The sequence below is a fragment of the Lissotriton vulgaris genome, chromosome 5, assembly GCF_964263255.1.
Source record: "Lissotriton vulgaris chromosome 5, aLisVul1.2, whole genome shotgun sequence".
Classification (NCBI taxonomy): Eukaryota; Metazoa; Chordata; class Amphibia; order Caudata; family Salamandridae; genus Lissotriton; species Lissotriton vulgaris.
Genome location: NC_141693.1, coordinates 1569576366 through 1569601363, shown reverse-complemented (window position 1 = coordinate 1569601363; position 24998 = coordinate 1569576366). Strand labels below are relative to the sequence as shown.

Here is a 24998-nt window from a genome sequence, read left to right as displayed (position 1 = left end):
GACACACCCCACCACCCTCAGCGGTCATCCTGCATCTGGGGAGTAATGATTTAGTTGAGTTAGGCAGAAGGGTCCTGTTGGAAGAAATCATTTCAGCGACAGGATGGCTGGCAAAGCTGTTACTGGATTGCACCATAGTGTGGTCACAGCTGATTCCTAGGCTTCAGTGGAGGGGGGGTGAATCAGTCTGGGCGTTGAATCACTCGGTAAAGAGGGTCAACAATAAAATAGACAAGCTGTTTCGAACTCCTCACCTACAGAGTATCCCACATGGTTGCATTTGGGGAGAACAGTTCTACTTGCGGGATGGGGTCCACTTGACAGAAGCAGGGAATGATCTATTGGTAAGTAACATACTGGCATGGGAAGAAGGTTTTGCTGGAGAGTATGACCTTTCAGTGTAGACATTTGGGGTGGCCAGATAGTCTCTCAACAATGCTGGCCTGTGGCGGTAAGGCCATAATCGGTGAGCAGCAATTTAAGGTCCTTAGGGGGCGGCACCATTAGCGAATGGGGCTGCCCAGGGGGAGGGGCCACTGGTCTCTCCTAGAAATTCAGGGGCAGGATATCCGCTTGCTTGGAAGGGTGCGGGGGAGGGAGTCACGCTTTCCTCGGGCTGGTAGCCACCCCGCACATACACTATGACGTCAGCAAATGGCGCGAGTGTAAGGGCCCCCCTTTTTGGTTAAATGGAGTTCACGGAGCGTACGAGGGCAACCAAGAGAGGGACGAACTCTCCCGGTAACCGGGCCCTTGTCGCGCATGCGCACTCAGACGTGAGGGCGTAGCTGGGGAAAGGATCTGACACCGGTTAACGACCTTACCGTTGGACCAGAAATTATTAGAATGCAAAATTGATCGTAGGATGTTAGATTCGGTTAGGGAACATGCTGTATTAGACACTTGTTAAGGTTAGCCCATCATACCTGTCTAACTCGCTGTAAATCTAATGTCTGAATTTTGCATTTAATAATTATGTAAATAATGTTATTTTAATCATTTTAATTTGTTTTCATATTTTAATAAATACAGCCGGGGGGTCGCGAGACCCCCTGCCTTCCAAAGAATTCTGTTGCTTGACTGATTAATAAGTTACTATCAATTATTGTTTGTACATTAAGGCAGGGGTGGCCGGCAGTCCCAGACCATGAGGCCATAGGAATTCACTGGTAGACCCTGGTGCTTATTGTTTGCTGGTGTTTGCAGACAACACTAGTTGAAAAAATATCCTGGGCCGTGCTACTTATTTTCTATTAACACCTATATATCGAACCAGGTATATAGATAACCCCCGTGCCAGTCAGCTAGTACCCACCCACTCGTGCTATGAGTTGCGGCTCTTGCCCAACACTCCGTCAACAGCCATGAAGTGACCAGTACAAGAGGGAGAAACGCAGTAGGCCGGAGCTGGGGCAGTGACAGGCCTTTGTGCTCAGGCCCAAAATGGACATGCAAAGAACTTCTCCACTTTTACGTCATCCTTGAAGTCGAGCCCTCTGCTCTGGTGAGTGAGACCATCGATTATACACAGACATTCTCTTCATCTCTGACCAGCAGTCCTGAAAACTATGTAACGTCCTTCCCAGAGGCAGCGGTGCTCCTCTGTCAGCTTTAACGCATTTTTAGCAACCTTTGCCCTCTGCTCTGCTTACTTCAGCAAGGTTACGCAAAATAATGCAGCAAGGAGGTTAACATTTACAGCAGTAGTTGTGTCTTTCGAGCAGAGCACGATTGTCGTGACACAAATGTCACTGCTTTTAACTAGATCCGAGATTTCTTTTTCTGTGCTACCCTATTTCATGACTTTCAATTTGTGCCACAACGTTTTGATACAAAAAATCTAGTGAATTGTAAGAAACTTTAATTTTGAAACCCCATTTCCTGTCACACGGAACCGAATTACAGTAACAGCACTTTGCAGGTCATTTAACAAAAGATGCATCCTGGTCAAAATACACTTACAACTCAGGAACTACTGATAACTGTAGTAAGGATGTCCACACGTGGTTAGTTTCCAGAACGTTTATTAAGTTCAATTCAACAAAGGTGCCCCCAGCTTGGCTGGATAATAATCCCCAACATTCTACTGCTGCCTTCAGGTGACAGCACGGGCCATACCAAGTGGGAGGGAGACAGAGGGGAAACCAAGAGGCGAGGGAGGAACAGAGAGATAAGTTACAACACATCATCCTCCCTAGGGAGAGCACGAAGGGATGGGGAGGAAGACAGGAGACAACAGGGTGGGAGCGGGGTGGGGGAGCAGGAAGAGCGGGGAAGAGAGAGGAATAAGGTGAGAGAGAGGAAAACAGGTGACCACCTGGGGGGAAAGGGAAATAACAACATATGCGCAAAGGAGCACAACCGTGGGTCCTGCCTAGAAGACCCTAGCCCAGGTTAAGCACCTGGGACGACCTGATGGGATACGCCCATGGCCTCCGCCAAAGCTCGAAGGGAGCCCCTTAATACATGTAAACTATCTAAACCAGAACGAGGTGGAAGGATCCAGAATGGGGTGGTGGGTTCCTGGGACAAACTGTTTTATGCCCCCCCCTTTACTACCAACCGTGAAGTGACTCTGAAACCCCTTTCCCCCTCCTGGTAATTTCAAATGCGAAAGGGTAATGTCAGGACTGGACACCCCAACTACCCGACTTTCCCGACAACCCCTAAAATGTATTAACAGGTAACTGTTGGACAACATGTTCCTAGAAATACAAGTGTCTGACCTCCCGGAAATCATGAAGACAAGGGTAAGAAGTCACTTCCCCTGTGTCACTTAAGTCTGTTCGTGAAATGGCCAAGATGTCACAGAAAAGATTACAATCCTCAAAGTCTTTTTCAGCTTTTAGCTTAACCACGTCCATGTGGCTATAACCTCTTCCTCCTTCTTCCGTGGTGTTGCTGTGAACCCAGTAAGTTTGATCCATGTGGGCCCTGGCCCCATTCTGTCTCTTCTTCGAGATGGATGAATGGATTATCCAATGATATTCGATTGGTGCTGATGGAAACCGGGGCTTAGCTCCCCCATTAACATACAGCCCAAACAATTCGTCTGCAGTCGAGCTCTAGTCCTCCATCTCTCGAACCTCATCTCCCTCCTGGAGAGTGACAACCGCCATAGGATCCTTTTTCTTCGGAAATTTCCTGGACCAAGTTACCTTGCTTCTAACCCTGCTCATGCGACCAGTTTCCTTCTCATCGACATCATAAGTATTGGGTCCTCCATAATTTCTCTTGTTGCACTCTGTCCCTGAGCCACTCGTACCTCCTTCAGTACATGCCTCTTCTGGTACTAGACTTTCCCCTGACTTCTTCAAACGGGTTCCACCTAAGAAAGTGGCTGTGTCCCCTATGTCTTCAAACACATATTCTTTCCAGCCTTCTATAAGCATCCTATACATTCCTTCCTTGCCTTTTGAGCGCTGACCTGGTAAGTCACTGAGTGAATCTTCACTTTCCTTCTCCGACTCTACGCTATATAGCCAATCCCAGTACTCTCCTTGCTTGTTATTCTTAGACTTGATCATACTCTGACCAACCTCTACTTCCAGGTACATGTCATCAAAATTTTTTCCACTTGACCTAGACTTGGATTCGACAAGTGCCGTTAAGCTCCGAGCTTTCTCATCTTTTATTCGGGTAGGCTTGCAAAGCTCCTCCTTGACCCTAGTGGATTGTGTAACCACACACGTTTCCTTATAGACAAATTCTTGTACTTCCAGAATATACTGTTCCTGATTATCTTGCTTAATTTTTTGCTTATATTGCCTTCCACCTCCTTTCCCAACGACGTATTCTTTTTTTTTCAAATTTGACAAAAGCTGCTTCTTTATTCCCCTTATACCTCCAAACCCCTTTTGTCCCTGCTTCATTGTCCTTAGATGGAGGTGTTTTCACTCTCAAAACCTCCAGCCTGGTAAATGGACTACTGTAGTTTACAGCCAACCCTCTCCTAGGCTCTGAACTTTTGGGATTTTGCAATGTTCTTAATTTCCTTCGTTCCTCCCCTTTCAGTACAGCAAACTCTTCTTCCAAATTATAAACCTTAGTACTTTTCTTCACGTGACACCACTCCATCTCTCCTCCTCCACTCAAGATAATGTATTCACCCGTTTCTTCTCCTTCTAATTAATTTCCTAGTGTTATTGACAAATCACTCTTCCAAAAGTTTCAATCCTCCATTTCTATTTAACCATCAGTTTGATGAGACAAAAATAAAAAATGACAACCTCTTTCCACAGATTCACTGTCATATGAATTAAAAGATTTCAAGAGGTTGGATTGCATTCTATATAATGCTCATCCAAGACCTGAAGAAATATGAACACATCACCCCATCTTGTTGGAACTCCCTTGGCTCCCCTTTCCAGCATGCACCATCTTCAAAACCAGCTGCATAATTTACATAATCACCACGGCCTGCGCACAATTTATCTAGCTGACAAGCTCATCATCTCTGGTGGCTCTCAGCATATCCAGAGTGAATGACCCATCATACTGGACCGAGGATCTGGAACACATTCTCATATCCACCAGCACCATCCCAGCCCTGGTCCAATTAGGAAAAGAGCTGAAGACACAATTACGATGTTATCGTGCAATAACAACCCCAAAACAAGCTACTTCTTGAATCAATTGTTGGATGCATCTTTGCTTTTGTCTTTGTACAGCACTCTGCTACCCTTGGCTATGTTTGTGCTCTACAAATAACACACAAATGCATACAAGCACAAAAGAAAGGCAAAGCCTCCGTGGCTGCCATGGCCGATGCAGGTAAGAGCGAAGAAGAGGGGGGGGGGGGGGAGATTTCAGCGAACGATGATGAAGATGAAGAAAAATTAATTATTTCTTTTCTTTTCTGTTGTGGTCATCTGTCGAATCCCCCAGCAAATCATAGCTGTTTTTCTCACCACTTGGACAGCCAAGCCAAATATCCATGATCCTGGGGTAGCCTAGAACACCACAATACACAGCTCTTTTCCAGCATTCAGGAAACACCAGAAACTGCATAACCATTATACAAAACACTGTCACAACACTGCTGTGAAGATCCAGAGCTTCGTGTACCACAGACAACATTGCATAAAATCCAGGATCCTCCACTACAGCCAGTACTGCCCCAACACCCAGAACCCTGGAGCTTCTGAACTCCACTACACTCAGCACTGCCCCAACCTCCGGGACCCTGGAGCTTCTGTACTCCACTACAGACAGCACTGCCCCAGCCTCCGGGACCCTGAAGCTTGAGTACTCCCCTACAGACAGTACTGCCTCAACCTCCAGGACCCTGAAGCTTCTGTTCCTCACTACAGACAGCACTGCCCCAACCTCTGGGACTCTGGAGCTTTTGTACTCCACTAGAGACAGCACTGCCTCAACCTCCGGGACCCTGAACCTTCTGTACTCCACTACAGACAGCACTGCCTCAACCTTCGGGACCCTGAAGCTTCTGTTCCCCAGTACAGACAGCACTGCCCCAACCTCTGGGATTCTGGAGCATCTGTACTCCACTACAGACATCACTGCCTCAACCTCCGGGACCCTGGACCTTCTGTAGTCCACTACAGACAGCACTGCCTCAACCTCCGGGACCCCGAAGCTTCTGTTCCCCACTACAGACAGGACTGCCCCATTCTTTGGGACCCTGGAGCTTTCTTTCTCCACAACAGAGAGCAATGCCCTATTCTCCAAGACCCTGGAGCTTCCATACTCCACTACAGACAGCACTGCCCCAACCTCTGGACCCTGAAGCTTCTTTGCTCCACTACAGACAGGACTGCCCCAAATCTGGGACTTTGGAGCTTTTGTACTCCCCTACAACCAGCACTGCCCCATCCTCCGGGTCCCAGGAGTTTCTGTACTCTAATACAGATAGCACTGCTCCAACCTCCAGGACCCTTGAGCTTACCTAGTCCACAATAGACAGCACTGCCCCAGCCCCCAGAACCCCGGATCTTCTTTACTTTACTATAGACAGCACTGCCACAACGTCTGGCACCCTGGAGCTTCTACACTCCACTACAGGCAGCACTGCCCCAACCTCCAGGACCCTGAAGCTTCTGCACTCTACTACACAAAGCAATACACAACCTCAGGGACCCTTGAGCTTCTGTACTCGACTACAGCAGTGCCCCAACGTCAAGCACACCGGAGCTTCTGTGCTCCACTACATACAACACTGCCCCAACCTCCGGAAACCCGTAAGGGCCTCGGTGCGCCTGAGTTCCACAACAAACAATACTGCCACAACCTCCAGAAGTCTGGAGACAGGAGTACCTGTACTCACCTTCAGACAACCTTACCCCAGCCCCAGTAAACAAGAGCTCCAGTACACCACTGCAAACAGCATTGCCTCAACCCCAGGACCATGGAGCTTCTATACTCCACTATAAACAGCACTGCTCCAAACTCCATGACACTGGAGTTTCTATACACCACTACAGATAGCCCTGCCCCTTCTGCGGGACCCTGTAGCAACTGTACTCCACTACGGCCAGCAATGCCCCAACCTCTGGCACCGTGGACAGTAGCGGTCGGTGGTGGGAGTAGCTGCCGGGCGGTGATGTGGGGAGGGTGAGGGGCATGGTGGGGGGTAGTAATCTATGGATTATGGAAGATTACAGGTAAGTAAACATATAAATAAATAATAAGAAATTCGTTGCACGCACAGAATCCCCAAATGAGATGCAGTGCATGCAACAAACTTCATTTTATTTATTTATATGTTTACCTACCTGTAATCCCCCATAAACCATAGATTACTACTGCCCACCCTGCCCCTCTCCCTCCCCAACTCACCGCCTGGCAGCTATTCCCACCACCGACTGCTACTGACCGTGGAGCTTCTGTACTCCATCACAGACAGAACTGCCCCACCCCCCAGGATCCTGGAGCTTCTGTACTCCCCTACAGACAGCACTGCCCCAACCTCTGGGACCCTGGAGCTTCTGTACTTCACTGTAGCCAGCACTGCCCCAACCTCCGGGACCCTGGAGCTTCTGTACTCCACTACAGCAAGCACAGCCCCAACCTCCGGGACCGTGGAGCTTCTATACTCCACAAAAGCAAGCACTGCTGCAAAATCCGGGAACCTAGAGCTTCTGTACTCCACTACAGACAGCACTGCCCCAACCTACAGGACTGGGAGGACCTGTACTCCTCTACAGACAACACTACCCCAACCTCCGGCACCCTGGAGCTTCCATACTCCACCAAGGACAGCACCCCCTCAATCCCCAGATACCTGAAGCTTCTATACTCTGCTATAGACAGAACTGCTCCAACCCCAGAACCCTGAAGCTTCTGTACTCTACTACAGACAGCACTGCCCCAACCTCTGGGACCCTGGAGCTTCCGTACTCCACCACAGCACTGCCGCAACCTCCGGGACACTGGAGCTTCTGTACTTCACTGTAGCCAGCACTGCCCCAACCTCCAGGACCCTGGAGCTTCTGTACTTCACTGTAGCCAGCAATGCCCCAACCTCTGGGACCCTGGAGCTTCTGTACTTCACTGTAGCAGCACTGCCCCAACCTCCGGGACCCTGGAGCTTCTGTACTCCACTACAGCAAGCACTGCCCCAATCCCCAGCACCCTGGATCTTCTGTACTCTACTATAAACAGCACTGCCCCAACCTCTGGTACCATGGAGCTTCTGTACTCCACTACAGACAGCACTGTTCAAACCTCCAGGACCCTCGAGCTTCTACACTCTACTACAGACAGCACTGCCCCAACCTCTGGGAGTCTGGACCTTCTGTACTCCACTACAGACAGCACTGCCCCAACCTCCGGGACTCTGGACCTTCTGTACTCCACTACGGACAGCACTGCCCCAACCCCCAGGACACTGGATCTTCTGTACTCTACAATAAACAGCACTGCCCCAATCTCCGGGACCCTGGAGCTTCTGTACTCCACTACAGCAAGCACTGCCCCAATCCCCAGGACCCTGGATCTTCTGTACTCTACTATAAACAGCACTGCCCCAACCTCTGGTACCATGGAGCTTCTGTACTCCACTACAACCAGCACTGTACCAACCCCCGGGACCCTGGAGCTTCTGTACTCCAATACAGACAGCAGTGCCCCAACCTCCAGGACCATGGAGCTTCTGTACTCCACTACAACCAGCACTGTACCAACCTCCGGGACCCTGGAGCTTCTGTACTCCACTACAGACAGCACTGCCCCAGCCTTCGGGACCCTGGAGCTTCTATACTTCACTACAGACAGCACTGCACCAACCTATGGAAACCTGGAGCTTCTGTACTCAACTAGAGAAAAACTGCCCCAACCACCAGGGCCCTGCAGCTTCTGTACTTCACTACAGACAGCACTGCCCCAACATCCGGGGCCCTGGAGCTGCTGTACTCCACTACAGACAGCACTGTCTCAAACCCAGGGACACTGGAGCTTCTGTAATCCACTAGAGACAGCACTGCCCCATCCTCCAGGACCCTGAAACTTCTGTGCTCCACTACAGACAGCACTGCCCCAACCTCCGGGACCCTAGAGCTTCTGTACTCCACTACAGAGAGCACTGCCCCAACCTCTGGGACCCTGGCGCTTCTGTACTTGACTTCAGCCAGCACTGACCCAACCTCCGGGACCCTGGAGCTTCTACACTCCACTACAGACAGCACTGCCCCAAACCCAGGAACCCTGGACTTTCCATACTCCACTACAAACAGCACTGCCCCAACCTCAGGGCCCCTGGAGCTGGTGTACTCCACTACAGACAGCACTGTCCCAAACCCAGGGACTCTGGATCTTCCGTACTCCACTACAGACAACTCTGCCAAAACCTCCAGGACCTTGAAGCTTCTCTGCTCCACTACAGACAAAACTGCCCCAACCCCCAGGATCCTAGAGCTTCTGTACTCTACTACATACAGCAGTGCCCCAATCTCCGGGACCCTGGAACTTCTCTACTCCACTACATACAGCAGCGCCCCAACCTCCAGGACACTGGAGCATTTGTGCTCCACTACAGACAGCACTGCCCCAGGCTCTGGGACCCTGGAGCTTCTGTACTTAACTTCAGCCAGCACTGCCCCAACCTCCAGGACCCTGGAGCTTCTGTACTCCACTACAGACAGCACTGCCCCCAACCCCTGGGACCCTTGAGCTTCTGTAATCCAGTACAGAGAGAAGTGCCCCAACCTCTGGGACCCTGGAGCTTCCCTAATCCACTACAAACAACAGTGCCCCAACCTCATGTACCCTGGAGCTTCTGTATTCCGCTACAGAGAGCACTGCCCCAACCTCTGGGCCCCTTGAGCTTCTGTCTTCCACTACAGACAGCACTGCCCCAGCCCCGGGACCCTGGAGCTTCTATACTCCACTGCAGACAGACTGTCCCAACCTCCGGGACCCTGGAGCTTCTATATTCAACTACAGACAGCACTGCCCCAAACCCAGGAACCCTGGACTTTCCATACTCCACTACAGACAGCACTGCCCCAACCTCCAGGACCTTGAAATTTCTGTACTCCACTAGAGACACAACTGCCCCAACCACCAGGGCCCTGGAGCTTCTGTACTTCACTACAGACAGCACTGCCCCAACCTCAGGGCCCCTGGAGCTGGTGTACTCCACTACAGACAGCACTGTCCCAAACCCAGGGACTCTGGATCTTCCGTACTCCACTACAGACAACACTGCCAAAACCTCCAGGACTTTGAAGCATCTCTGCTCCACTACAGACAAAACTGCCCCAACCCCCAGGATCCTAGAGCTTCTGTACTCTACTACATACAGCAGCGCCCCAACCTCCAGGACACTGGAGCATTTGTGCTCCACTACAGAGAGCACTGCCCCAACCTCCGGGCTCCTTGAGCTTCTGTACTCCACTACAGACAGCACTGCCCCAGGCTCTGGGACCCTGGAGCTTCTGTACTCAAGTTTAGCCAGCACTGCCACAACCTCCGGGATGCTGAAGCTTTTGTACTGCAGTACAGCCAGCACTGCCCCAACCTCCGGGACCCTGGAGCTTCTCTACTGCACTACAGACACCACTGCCCAAACTTCTGGGACCCTGGAGCTTCTGTACTTAACTTCAGCCAGCACTGCCCCAACCTCCAGGACCCTGGAGCTTCTGTACTGCACTACAGACACCACTGCCCAAACCTCTGGGACCCTGGAGCTTCTGTAATCCACTACAAACAACAGTGCCCTAACCTCCTGTACCCGGGAGCTCATGTATTCCGCTACAGAGAGCACTGCCCCAACCTCTGGGCCCCTTGAGCTTCTGTCTTCCACTACAGACAGCACTGCCCCAGCCCCGGGACCCTGGAGCTTCTATACTCCACTGCAGACAGACTGTCCCAACCTCCGGGACCCTGGAGCTTCTATATTCAACTACAGACAGAACTGCCCCAAACCCAGGGACCTTGGATTTTCCAGACTCCACTACAGACAACACTGCCCCAACCTCCAGGACCTTGAAGTTTATGTCCTCCACTAGAGACGTAACTGCCCCAACCACCAGGGCCCTGGAGTGTCTGTACTTCACTACAGACAGCACTGCCCCAACATCCGGACCCCTGGAGCTGCTGTACTCCACCACAGACAGCACTGTCTCAAACCCAGGGACACTGGAGCTTCTGTAATCCACTAGAGACAGCACTGCCCCATCCACCAGGACCCTGAAGCTTCTGTACTCCACTACAGCCAGCACTGCCCCAACCTCCGGGACCCTGGAGCTTCTGTACTCCACTACAGCCAGCACTGCCCCAACCTCCGGGACCCTAGAGCTTCTGTACTCTACTACAGACAGCTTTGCCCCAGCTTCTGGAACCCTGGCGCTTCTGTACTCGACTTCAGCCAGCACTGCCCCAACCTCCGGGACCCTGGAGCTTCTACACTCCACTGCAGACAGAAATGTCCCAATCTCCAGGACCCTGGAGGTCCTCGGAAACTTGTTTCCGGTCCAGGGAAGACATGGGTTGGCAGTTCGGGCTAGACTGTTCCCATGAGGCACAGGGTCAGACTGATTTGCATATAGCCATGTCTGAACTGGGGTGGCAGAGTGGGCTAAAGAACGGTGATGGATTAAACCCAGATCCTTTGACTGGGTGTGAGTGTTTGATTGATTCAGATGCTCCGTCCATCACCACCCCCTTTTGTACCGCTTTTGGCCACCATAAGTGTGGCAGGGTATGCTCCGACGTGAGTCCCTTGCTCACTTTGCCACTGGATTCAAGCAAGCCAGGCTGAAGACGGCTGAAATGCCAGAACCGGTCCTCGGAAGCTTGTTTCCGGTCCAGGGAAGACATGGCTTGGCAGTTCGGGGCTGGACTGTTCCCATGAGGCACAGGGTCAGACTGATTTGCATATAGCCATGTCTGAACTGGGGTGGCAGAGTGGGCTAAAGAACGGAGATGGATTAAACCCAGATCTTTTGACTGGGTGTGAGTGTTTGATTAATTCAGATCCTCCGTCCATCACCACCCCCTTTTTTACCGCTTTTGGCCACCATAAGTGTGGCGGGGTATGCTCAGACGTGAGTCCCTTGCTCACTTTGCCACTGGATTAAAGCAAGCCGGGCTGAAGACGGCTGAAATGCCAGAAACCGGTCCTCGGAAGCTTGTTTACGGTCCAGGGAAGACATGGCTTGGCAGTTCGGGCTGGACTGTTCCCATGAGGCACAGGGTCAGACTGATTTGCATATAGCCATGTCTGAACTGGGGTGGCAGAGTGGGCTAAAGAACGGTGATGGATTAAACCCAGATCTTTTGACTGGGTGTGAGTGTTTGATTGATTCAGATGCTCCGTCCATCACCACCCCCTTTTGTACCACTTCTATATTCAACTACAGACAGCACTGCCCCAAACCCAGGAACCCTGGCATTTCCAGACTCCACTACAGACAGCACTGCCCCAACCTCCTGGACCTTGAAGCTTCTGTACTCCACTAGAGACACAACTGCCCCAACCACCAGGGCCCTGGAGCTTCTGTACTCCACTACAGACAGCAGTGCCCCAACCTCCAGGACCCTAAAGCTTCTGTACTCCGCTACAGACAGCTCTGCTCCAACATCCGGGCCCCTTGAGCTTCTGTACTCCACTACAGACAGCACTGCCCCAACCTCCAGGACCCTGGAGCTTCTATACTCAAATACAGACAGCACTGCCCCAACCTCTGGGAACCTGGAGCTACTGTACTTAACTAGAGACACAACTGCCCCAACCACCAGGACCCTGTAGCTTCTGTACTTCACTACAGACAGCACTGCCCCAACATCCAGGCCCCTGGATCTGCTGTACTCCACTACAGACAGCACTGTCTCAAACCCAGGGACTCTGGAGCTTCTGTAATCCACTAGAGACAACACTGCCCCATCCTCCGGGACCCTTGAGCTTCTGTACTCCACTACAGCCAGCACTGCCCCAACCTCTGGGACCCTGGAGCTTCTGTACTCCACTACAGACAGCACTGCCCCAACCTCTGGGACCCTTGCACTTCTGTACTCAACTTCAGCCAGCACTGCCCCAACCTCCGAGACCCTGGAGCTTCTGTACTCCAGTGCAGACAGCACTGCCCCAACCTCAGGGACCCTGGAGCTTCTGTACTCCACTACAGACAGCAGTGCCCCAATCCTCCGGGACCCTGAAGCTTCTGTACTCCAGTGCAGACAGCACTGCCCCAACCTCCGGGACCCTTGAGCTTCTGTACTTCACTACAGACAGCACTTTCCCAGCCTCCAGAACACTGGAGCTTCTATACTCCACTGCAGACAGCACTGTCCCATCCTCAGTGACTCTGGAGCTTCTATACTGAACTACAGACAACACTGTCCCAACCTCCGGGACCCTGGAGATTTTCTACTCCACTGCAGACAGCACTGCTCCAACCTCCGGGCCCATTGAGCTTCTGTACTCCACTACAGACAGCACTGTGCCAGCCTCTTGAACACTGGAGCTTCTATCCTCCACTACAGACAGTACTTTCGCAACCTCCAGGACCCTGGAGCTTCTATATTCAACTGCAGCCAGCACTGCCCCAAACCAAGGGACCCTGGACTTTCCAGACTCCACTACAGACAGCACTGCCCCAACCTCCAGGACCTTGAAGCTTCTCTACTCCACTAGAGACACAACTGCCCCAACCACCAGGGCCCTGGAGCTTCTGTACTTCACTACAGACAGCACTGCCCCAACCTCCCAGCTCCTGGAGCTGCTCCACTCCACTACAGACAGCACTGTCCCAAACCAAGGGACCCTGGAGCTTCTGTACTCCACTACATACACCACTGCCCCAACCTCTGGGACCCTGAAGCTTCCGAACTCCACTACAGACAGCACTGCCCCAGCCTTCCGGACAGTGGAACTTCTATAGTCCACTACAGACAGCACTATCCCAAACCCAGGGACCCTGGAGCTTTCGGACTCCCCTAAAGACAACACTGCCTCAACCTCCAGTACCTTGAAGCTTCTGTACTCCAGTACAAACAAAACTGCCCCATTCCCCAGGACCCTTAAGCTTCTGTACTCCCCTACAGACAGAACTTCCCCAACCTTTGGGCCCTTGGAGCATCTGTAGTCTACTGCAGAAGGCTTCCCCCAACCTTCAGGACCCTGGAGCTTCTGTACTCCAATATAAACAGCACTGCACCAACCTTCGGATCCCTGGAGATTCTGCACTCCACTATAGACAGCACTGCCTCAAATCCAGTGGCCCTGGAACTTTCAGACTCATCTACAGGCAGCACTGTCCCAACCTCCAGGACCTTGAAGCTTCTGTACTCCTCTACTCACAAAACTGCCCCATTCCCCAGGACCCTGAAGCTTCTATACTCCACTACAGACAGCAGAGCTCCAACCTTCAGGACCCTGGAGCTTCTGTACTCCATTATTGACTGCACTGCCCCAGCGCCCGAAACCCTGGAGCTTCTGTACTCCACTACAGACAGCACTGCCCCAAATCCAGGGACCTTGGAGCTTCTGTACCCACTACAGACAACACTTCCCAAACCTCCAGGGTCTTGATGCTTCTGTACACCAGTACAAACAGCACTGCCCCGAACCTCCGGGACCCTGGAGCTTCTGTACTCCAGTGCAGACAGCAGTGCCCCGAACCTCTGGGACCCGGGAGCTTCTGTACTCCAGTGCAGCCAGCACTGCCACAACCTCCGGGACCCTGGAGCTTCTGTACTCCACTACAGACAGCACTGCCCCAACCTCTGGGACCCTTGCACTTCTGTACTCAACTTCAGCCAGCACTGCCCCAACCTCAGGGACCCTGGAGCTTCGGTACTCCACTACAGACAGCACTGCCCCAACCTCTAGGACCCTGGAGCTTCTATACTCAACTACAGACAACACTGCCCTAACCTTCGGGACCCTGAAGCTTCTCTACTCCACTAGAGACACAACTGCCCCAACCACCAGGGCCCTGGAGCTTCTGTAATTCACTACAGACAGCACTGCCCCAACCCCCGGGCTCCTGGAGCTGCTCCACTCCACTACAGACAGCACTGTCCCAAACCCAGGGACTCTGGAGCTTCTGTACTCCACTACAGACGACACTCCCCCATCCCCAAGGACCTTGGAGCTTCTGTACTCCACTACATACACCACTGCCCCAACCTCTGGGACCCTGGAGCTTTCGGACTCCCCTAAAGACAGCACTGCCCCAACCTCCAGTACCTTGAAGCTTCTGTACTCCAGTACAAACAAAACTGCCCCATTCCCCAGGACCCTGAAGCTTCTGTACTCCCCTACAGACAGAACTTCCCCAACCTTCGGGCCCTTGGAGCATCTGTAGTCCACTACAGAAGGCTTCCCCCAACCTTCAGGACCCTGGAGCTTCTGTACTCCCCTACAGACAGAACTTCCCCAACCTTGGGGTCCTTGGAGCATCTGTACTCCACTACAGAAGGCTGCCGCCAACCTCTAGAACCCTGGCGCTTCTGTACTCTAATATAAACAGCACTGCCCCAGCGTCCGGGACCCTGGAGCTTCTGTACTCCACTACAGACAGCACTGCCCAAAACCCCGGGACCCTGGAGCTTCCGTACCCACTACAGACAACACTGCCCCAACCACCAGGACCTTGAAACTTCTATACTCCACTACAGACAGTACTGCCCCAACCTCTGGGACCGTGGAGCTTCTTTAGTCCACTACAGACTGCACTGCCCCAACCTTCGGGACCCTGGAGATTCTGTACTCCACTATAGACAGCACTGCCCCAAATCCAGGGGCCCTGGAACTTTCAGACTCATCTACAGGCAGCACTGTCCCAACCTCCAGGACCTTGAAGCTTCTGTACTCCTCTACTCACAAAACTGCCCCATTCCCCAGGACCCTGAAGCTTCTATACTCCACTACAGACAGCAGAGCTCCAACCTTCAGGACCCTAGAGCTTCGGTACTCCATAATCGACTGCACTGCCCCAGCGCCCGGAACCCTGGAACTTCTGTACTCCACTACAGACAGCACTGCCCCAAATCCAGGGACCCTGGAGCTTCTGTACCCACTACAGACAACACTTCCCCAAACCTCCAGGGCCTTGATACTTCTGTACACCACTACAGACAGCACTGCTCCAACCTCTGGGACCCTGGAGCTTCTGTACTCGACTTCAGCCAGCCCTGCCCCAACCTCTGGGACCCTGGAGCTTCTGTACTCTACTATAGACAGCACTGTCAGAAAACTGTTCCAATTCCAGGAAAATCAGGGGAGGCGGGGGTGGTGCAGAACTACCACAGGACACAACACTGTTCTGAATGTCAGAACAAGTCTCTTGAAAAAAAGACATCACTGTCCCACCTCAAAAAAAAGCAGGGTAGTTTATACCAAAGCACAAGGGACTATCGCCGCTTCAAGGAGCCTATGACCAGGGGTTGCTCTTGGGCAGCACAAAGCAGCACTCCGCCCCCCAGGGATTTGTGCACAGTACCTCAGGGCTAGCATCCTTTGTGTAGGGCACCACCAGGCAGTGCTGGTGTGTTCTGCGTTCTCTAGGCTCAAGGAGCAGTGTTCTGAGTCCAATCTAGTCCTCAAGAGCCTAAATACTGCCACATTTTCAGGATGGGCACCGACTTAATGCATGATTTAGAGTTGAAAGGGATTCCCGAGGGGTCCACCTGTGAAGTTTCGCCCACCCTGCTATTGTTATAGTTTGGAAAATGTTTCTTGTGGATATACCTAAGAAATTCTACTTTGCATTTACCCTAAAATAAGAGGATTTCCTTTATCATCAGCTGTAAATGAGGCCTTTCATAAATGAAACATGTTTAGATTTATTGCATGTACATTTATATTGAAAATAAGACGTGGCTCCTTCCCTCAGACTGGAGTTAGATACAGGTGTGTAGTATCCTGCGTGATCCCACTCCCTGTATGTCTGACCTGGCGTTGATCCCATCCTCATTGCCAAAATGCTGAAGTTATAGGGCAGGGTCTTCAGTTCAAGAAGTCTGGAGTCACTCAGGTAGGAGGTAAGTTCTTTTTTCATGTTAGGCCCTTTGGATACCGCAAAAGCAGGAAGGTCCCACCACAGCTGTTCACAGCACTGCCCTCACACTAGGATTCAGAAACCTAGGCACCCCACAATGCACAGCACTAATCGAACCTCCAAGGACTGTAGTACCTCAGACCTCCGCGGCATGCCACAAACTACTGGCCCAACCCACAGAAACAAGGGGTTTCTACAGCACTTCACCAAGCAAGCCCCAGCATCCAAGCAGCTGGCATGGCCCCACGGTCCAGCCATAGTTGGGCTCCTGTGCTACCACTGCCCACAACACTGCGCCAACACTCGGATCCAGATGCACCTGTACGCCACTACACACACATTGTCTAAAACTCCAAGGAAGGCAGTGTCCTACAGCACTGCCACGCGTGACACACGACTGCCCAGAACGACAGCAGTCAAAGGCTCCTACCTTAAACCACATCACTCAACACTGTCTCACCATCCAGAAGACAATGGTTTCTGCGCTCTTGATACAGCAGGGCCAACCTCCCTGTAGTAATCCGAGATGACACCAGTATGATGTAGTCAATGTAGGTTTATTGTAGTAAAGATAATGCAGGTAAATAGTCCATCAAGGTCTTAGATAGAATAACATGAGATATATAGTAAGAGGAGAATACAACACTCCCAAAAACCCGGGGTTTGTGAGGCACCAAGAGACAAAGTAAGCAAGAATAGAACATGTCTTGCTACACCAGTGAGTAGACTGGAGAGGCTGTGAGGTGTCATTGTACAGTACCTGCTGTCCAGTACTCGGTGTAGGCCTCCATGTCTGCTGCGATGTGCTGGGTGTTCATCTCTTCTGCAGATCTTGAGAGCAGCAAGATGATTGCCTTTGAGAAGATGCATCCTTTGACCTGCTGAGCAAACGATAGACACATCTGTGATACAGAATCTTTCTTCCTGAGGAATAAGATTGTCTGAGGCGGCCTCTGATTCTCAATTTGAGCAGCTGAGGGAAATCCAAAGACCGCATTGAACTGAGCTCCCTCAAGACAGAAGGGGCAAATGAATGCCCAACAGATCCAGTGGCGGGCAGGGGAGCATGGCGAATGCCTCAGAATGGCTAGTGGAGCCTCGGCTGAGTCGGCCACATCTTAGGTGTCAGTCAGGCAGGTGACTGACTCTGTCCCAGACAAACAGGATCAGTTCCATGGCATGGTGTGACTGGACAACAGGCTGTAACTCTACTAGGGGAACGGTAGAGAGCAGGCTTCAAGTTGTCCATACAAGCAGCAAAGGTTGTGGGAAGGGTGGGTAGCAAAATGCCACCCATCGCTAGGTGGCAAACGCCATTCAAGGGTCTGCTGAGACTGGCCTTTTAGAGATTCGAGCAAGACATGTGACCCACTCACTCAGCACTGGCAGCATTTCAGGAGGGCAAGCCTGACTTCTGCCAACATGTGACGCAGCACTTTCAATAAGAGTGACCTTAAGTGCCATGGACTCTGCCACAGATTTCCATAAGTGCCTCGTGCCAACAGCTGGCACAAACCCTGCTTGGTCATAGCAGATGTTTGAAACATCCCCTTTCTCTCGCAGACTCCCCTGAGAACACCCACTCATTGCCTGGCATCATTTTGAGATTGTTTTGATTCATTTGTGGGTTTTGTGGACATGTGCCAGACATCATGGGTGGTTGTAGCATCTGTTGCTGTGGTCATACACTAAATTCTGTTCGCAGGTGGCCAAAAAGTGAGAGGAGAAGGGTTTGCAAGAGATTCTGTAGGCTCGTTTTACAATCTAAAGCCTGGAGCTGTATAACCCGAGAGATAGCTCTGCTGCCCACGGCCAGAGTTGTACGATTTGAGAGTTATTTCTGGACTCCCAGTCCGCAACGTGCATAATGTGAGGAACAGGGACGGAACTAGTGGGCAAGCTGGGTCGACCAGGCCGATCTAAAGGAGTCCGGACCTTCCCGAGGGATTTGTCCAGGACATCGTATTCATAATTTCAAATGACATAAATATTGTGACCTCAATATAATTCACAAAAATATCACCCCTTTGAAGTTAATAAGGAAAATCTACGCCCAGTTGGATGATATTTATGTAAACAATATTTTGGACACAATATTTATGTCGACGATTTTTCTGACTAATCTGATCGGACATAGAACCCACCAAGATCGTTGGCAGCTGGATGAAACTCACCTCCAGATGCATCAACAACCCATTTTGCGATTCCTTAATAGCGAAAAACACGGAATCGCTATTAAGGAATAGCAAAATGGAATGCATCAAGAAATCACTAAAGAAATAGCGATTTCTTAGAATTCTTTAATTGCGACTCGCAAATTGAGAGTCACAATTAAGGAATACCTCCCCTTCATTCCTATGGGCCTAGAGGCCCATAGGAATGAATGGGAAGACAATCTCAATTTGCGAATCGCAATTTGCGAATCACACATTGAGATTGCGATTTCAAGGGTGCAGGGGTGTTTTAGGGACACCCTGTTGCACCCCTGAAATTGATCTGTGCACATATGTTGCGCACACACATGCCCTTAGGGCATGTGTGTGCACAATATGAAACTGTGAAAAATGCACTTTTCAAAGTTTTTGCAAATTACCATGAAGTTGTACTTCATGGTAATTTGCGTGCCCTATTAGCGAATTCGCTATTTTTTAAACTTTCATGCATTGCATTTAAGGAATCCCAATTTGAGATTCCTTAAATGCAAATAATCGCAATTTAGCGATTGATCAATTTGCGATTTTTGCATTTGGGATGATGCATCCCAAATGCAAAAATACCGGTCGCAAAGGGGCAGATTCTCAGAATCTGCCCCTTTGCAAGCGGATTTTTGTTTGATGCATCAGTTTGCTATCCAGTGCTTGCTTCTTGTGGTCTATTCTTGCTGCCAAATTCAATTTGCTTGCATGATGAGTAGCAATGATGTGGGTTACATAAATCTGAGGGATATATCTAAAATGTAGCTTTGTAATGACTATAGGAGTATTCCAGGAGACTCCTCTAATTGTGATGTGTAGATTTGCAGATTCTGCAAAAATCTACGTTTGTTCCTGTAAACAGACATTCATGGGTTCGAATGCACAATTTTTGGTGTGACTGTACGTTTATAGGTTAAAAGGTACGTCTCTGTTTCAAATGTAAAATGTTAAAATGAATCTCCATTTAGTTTTATGAATACTCAGTCTTCACAGAGGCCATACTCTTTTTTTAGTCTCAGTTATATTTTCAAAATAAATGAATGAATAAGACTTTGTACCACAATTTAATTGTAAGTGGAAACTTTGTGTTGATAATGAGATTGAGGTGCGCTGTATGAAAATGGTTGTACCTGCTCTATGTAACTTTTCAATTTGTGTACGTCTTTCTACTATTATGAACACTTCTAACGTAATTTTGCTCTCAAATGACTTAGGTAATGTTTAATAAGTGACACATTCAGGGCTATTCACAAAGGTAAGCTAGAGTTGTGAGTAAGTTTACCATAGCTCTACTCTTACACTTTTGAGTAACTTTACTACTTTTGGCTATTCACAAAATCTGAGTGCAAAGTAACAAAAAAAACGTAACTTACATGTTTCCCCCCCCACCGACCCCCCCTCCCGAAACAGGGAATGGAGCCTAATTTAGGAATGTAATTTACTACTACCAAAACGAAACAATAGTAAGTCCTGCCCCACACATGGCCACCCGCTGATACAGCAACACCCCCCAAGAAAATAATGGAGGAAATGACTTTAAAAAATGCCCTCTGGAAATAATAAAGTAAAGGTAAAATAAAGTTAATTTATTTACAATAGTTAAAACTATGAATATTATATAAGAATAAAACATTTGTTATCTAATTAAGTTATTATTGGTGTAGCTTTTTTGTTATACATTTAAAATAAATATATAATGTTTAATTACGTTTTTTAAATTTCTCCATACTTTACCACACCTCTCCAAACTCTTCCTATGGTAAAGTGTAGGGAAAAGAAGAAAGCAAATTTCCCTTGAAAAAAAATAGTAATAATAGTTTCATGTTTAAAATTGACGTAAATTGATTTTATATATTTATTATAGGTTTATATTTATATATATATGTATTTAAATGTAAACAAAAATAAATAAATACCGCAGTATTATTAACTTAATACTGAATAAAGGCTTTTTTTGATTTAAACATATTAAAGTAAAATATAATTATTCTGCCGAAGTTCAAATTACCACCTAACTTAAAAGAAAACATTATGCACTGAAAATTATTAAAAGTGATATATACAATCAATTAAAATCAATGTAATTACATTTTAATAAAATGTAATGTTACTTTATTTTTTAAATTCAAAAAGGTGGTTAAATATGTTATATTTAAATAACAAATGTTTTATTTCTCTATATATTTGAACAAGAAATTTAATTTATTTATATGTTCCACTATTTTAAATAATTTAATGTCATATTATTTCCTATGGGTTTTTATAAGTCCCTACCTTAATTATTTTCTGATATGGTGCTGCAATGCCAGTAAGAGGCCATGTGAGGTGCTGGACGTACTACTCCTTTTTGGCAGTAGTATCGCCAATTTATGGAAACAGAGCAACATTTAATAAGTAAAATGAAATAGAAGCAAAAAATCTATTAAGGGGAAACCAGAGATATGAATTTTTAAAGATTAACATGTAAAAAAAAGCGCACAATGTAAGTCAGTGGTCACAGTAGTCAAGGAGCATTTCCAGGCTGATCACACAATGAGGCATTAGATGTTTTTTCTGAGATACAGAGACCCGTGAGAGATGCAAAGTTGAAATCCAATCCAATGATGTGGGACTGCCTGTTGGATACTTTATTCTGGGGTGTCCTGCTGAAGCTCCAGAGGAAAAGTTTTCAAAATTATCCACATTTACTTCTGACCAATGGAGCACACTTCTAAGACCTCCAGACCTGTGGAAAGGCACTTAGAGACTCTCCGGGTGTAAGCAGAGGCACAGACATGTCCAGTTGCATTTGGTCAGATTGGCACATTAGGAGAAAGCTCCTCCTTTAGCTTGTTGTATTCCTGTAGCCTCATAGGAGATTAGCCAACTGACCCGTAGGGCTCACGTCTTTCTCCTGGGTAAAAACAGGGCATACTCAGCCATTCAGAGATTCTCACACCTCACAGGTGCAATTCCTTGCCTGTTCTTCCACAAGTACAGACAGTGCATGATGATGGTGCCTTGTGGTGCCACATCTATTCCTGGCACCAGCTATTTGGTGGTGATGACTCCTGGCTGTTCCTTAACCAATGGGGTTAAAGCTCCCAGGGGGCAACTCTACCCACATTTCCAGTAATTCCTGTTTCTCTTGCTGCAAACAGGCCCAAAATGCCATGTGTCAAGGCATTTTCAAGATGACAAAAGTCTTTGGCCACACCAAACTTGGGCTCTGAGTGTTGTAGGCATATGGGGCTTTGCACTATGGTAATCACTAGTGTCTCCCACATCTAACACTAACATCCAATTTGAAGTGGTCCTTCTGCACACGACAAACTAGGGAATAGTATTCTGGTAGGGTAAAGTCTGGGCACTAAAGCACCCAGACAAGATAGCCACAAGAATTGTCCTGGCATCGTATTGTCTCTCTTTCAAGTGCACCAAAGTGTTACATCTGGCTCAAACAGTCCTGTCCAAAAAGATTTGACAAAGTTGTGCTAAATAGATGCCTCCAGCATCCACCCTATATATCCTGCGGAGCCCAGAGGAGTTATGCCTGCCTATTTCTGTCAAGCTATTGTGTAGATTCCGGGTGGTGTTTCATGCCTTGTTCACACCTCACTCAGGGTTGAGGACAGGCTGGGAGTTCGCAGAGGCTTAAGTTAATTAACCTACTGAAAGCAGGTACAGAGTAACTTTCCAAAGGTTACCTTTCCTTAATATTTATTAAACATCCAAATTTCTTGGCCTCAAGCCTAAAATGGCAGACGCATAGGTCTGCATCTCTGCCTGTATCATTAATAATCCAGCATAGTCCTATCCCTTATGAGGACTGCATTACCTAGATATACTGTGCCCCAAACCCTCCATTGCCTAGGGGGTGTAGAGCGGATGCACTCGACAGAGGAGACAGGAAAACAGCTAGAGCCGACTCGGGTACTGTACCCACCCTGAACTTTCCCAGAAGATTGCAACACGAGTGGGCAATTGTACAACTGCATAACCAATCTGTCACAACTGTCCAACAAGATGGCTCAATAGATAAGGTGCAAGGTGGGGGTGGACCTGAAAGAAGCCAAAGGAACCTGAGCCTCGTGGGGGCTGGCAGCAAAATTGCTGACCACCCGGGGAGCCCACGCTGTCCTCAGACTCCAAGATGGGGGAGGTGCCGGAGCCCGGCGGATGAAGTGGCTTTTATGGTGAGCAGTTGATGGGGTAAAAGCTAAACGATGTGATGAGGGGCTGCCACAGATTTAAAGAAGACCTAATTGTCGTAACGTTATGCCTGACCTCTGTCTAGGGACAGGGCAGGCAAGTAGGAAGGGGCAGGGAACTGGAAAAGGAAGTAGGAATGGGATCCGGGGAACGGGGCAGTACGTGCAAGCTGTAACCTAATAAAGACGTGCTACCTGAATGCTCCGACTCCCGTGTCATCTATGCAGTGGGGTTCGCGACACTGGCGACGAGGGTGGGATCCCTACAACCCACTAGAGATAGACGCACCCCAGCCGTCCGTGTACGGCCCATGACTGGCGAGTCTGCAGCTCACCACCCGGCAGCGCGAAAGAGTGCGAACCACGAAGAACGGCACGTCGGGAGCTGCTGAGAGCGTGGAGCCAGCGCAAAGGCGCTACAAAGCCAAGAAATACAGCGGAGACTAAGTGGAAACTGAGCAGTCACAGCCCCCCTGTTAAAAGGGATTACGGCGGATTTCACACCCTGGGCGCGGCGTAGTGAAAACGTAAGCGCCGACAGCAGCCCCAGTCCAGCGAGTAGACACAGGACAGCAGAAAATATTCGGGGTGAGTCCCACAGTGACTGAAAGACTTTGCAGCACCGCATAATCCCTGCAATAAGGCAAGGCCGATCCCAGCATAACGTCCCGAGAGGCGGCCATTTTGAGGTCAGGCGCTGGCCATAGACTGTATATGATCCTGAAAAGGCGGCCACTTTAGAGTCAGGTGCCAATGCTTATAAGCCATAAAACGAAGCAGGAAAGCCCAGAAATACTGACAATCGATCACAGGAACGTGCAGAGTGACGAGAACACATCAGGATGTCCATTCCCAGTTCCACAAGCAACTCAGGAGGAGCAACGGCTCCGACCAACCCACCAGGCCCAGCAGCCCCAGGCAACCCAGCACTAACACCTCAGACGCACAAGGGGGTACCGTACTTAAGGCCACCGGAACCTCTGGAGTTGACCCCTGGCAACAGCATGGGGCCCAAATGGAAAAGTTGGATTGAGGACTTTGAAGACTACATGACTGGGTCGCAAGTACAAGACCCCAAACAAAAACTTATAGCTTTGCGCAACCTAGTAGGCAAGGACATAGCACAAATTATCAAAGAATTGCCAAATGCAGCCACTGCTCCTTACGAAGATGTGAAGGGAGCCCTTGACAGAAAGTTTCTACACAAGCGCAACTTGGACTATGAACTCTACATGTTTAACCTAGCCACCAAAGAGAAAGAGGAGCGCATGTGCGACTTCATTGTGCGCATCAGAATACTAGCGCGCCACTGCGAATTCGACGACTTCAACACTGAAGACGCATTACGACTCCGCATAATTGAAGGCTGCCAATCAGAGTCACTACGCCGGCGGCTGTTAAAGAAGCATTACACTCTTGAAGAGATGGAAGAACTAACAAGGATTAACGACCAGGCCGAGGATCACGCAAAAAGGATGGAAACTCACAAAACTGAAAGGAAAGAACAGGCATTTCGGATGCAAGCACATAGGGACACAAGACACAAAGCGGACTCTCGCAGGTCCAACAAACCAACGCATTTTGCAACCTCTAAGAGGACATTGTCCCGACACGAACCGCGACATACGAAACCCAGCAAATCCACACCAGCCTGCTACAGGTGTGGACAAGACTACCCTCACTCGGGACAATGCCCAGCCATTGGCCAGCGATGTCATTGCTGTGGGAGGGAAAATCAATTTGAGACAGTCTGTCAGACTCAACGGTCAGGACGAAGATCTTCACAAACACGGCCCACCACACAACACCATGTCCGCGCCGTAAAAGGGAGGGAAGGACGTTCCTCCAGCTCTTCTAGATCAAGTACCCGGTCGACAAGCTCATATCGATCACAGGAGCGGTCCACAAGCTCATATCGATCACAAGGTCGGTCAACAAGCTTATACCAGTCACAAAGATCCACATCCAGCGAGTCGCTATCACACACTCCCGTGTCACAGGATAGTGACGAATATATCTGCATGGTGTCACACCCTGACCGCCTGAAGAAATACCCGAAACTAGATATCAAGATCGGGGACCACCCAGCTAAATTTGTTCTGAACTCAGGAGCGTCGCTAAATTACATATGCACACTTGAATACCAA

At 49.4% G+C, this 24998-nt stretch overlaps 1 gene segment (V, D, J or C); it reads right to left on the bottom strand.

The window, feature by feature from the left end:
* LOC147716688 (Ig alpha chain C region-like) overlaps window positions 1-17508 on the bottom strand; it is a 30483-nt gene extending 12975 nt beyond the window's left edge. The window contains 1 exon segment of the C gene segment in view: window positions 17227-17508. Within this exon segment, the coding sequence occupies window positions 17227-17368 (142 nt within the window).
* Between the last annotated feature and the right edge of the window lie 7490 nt (window positions 17509-24998).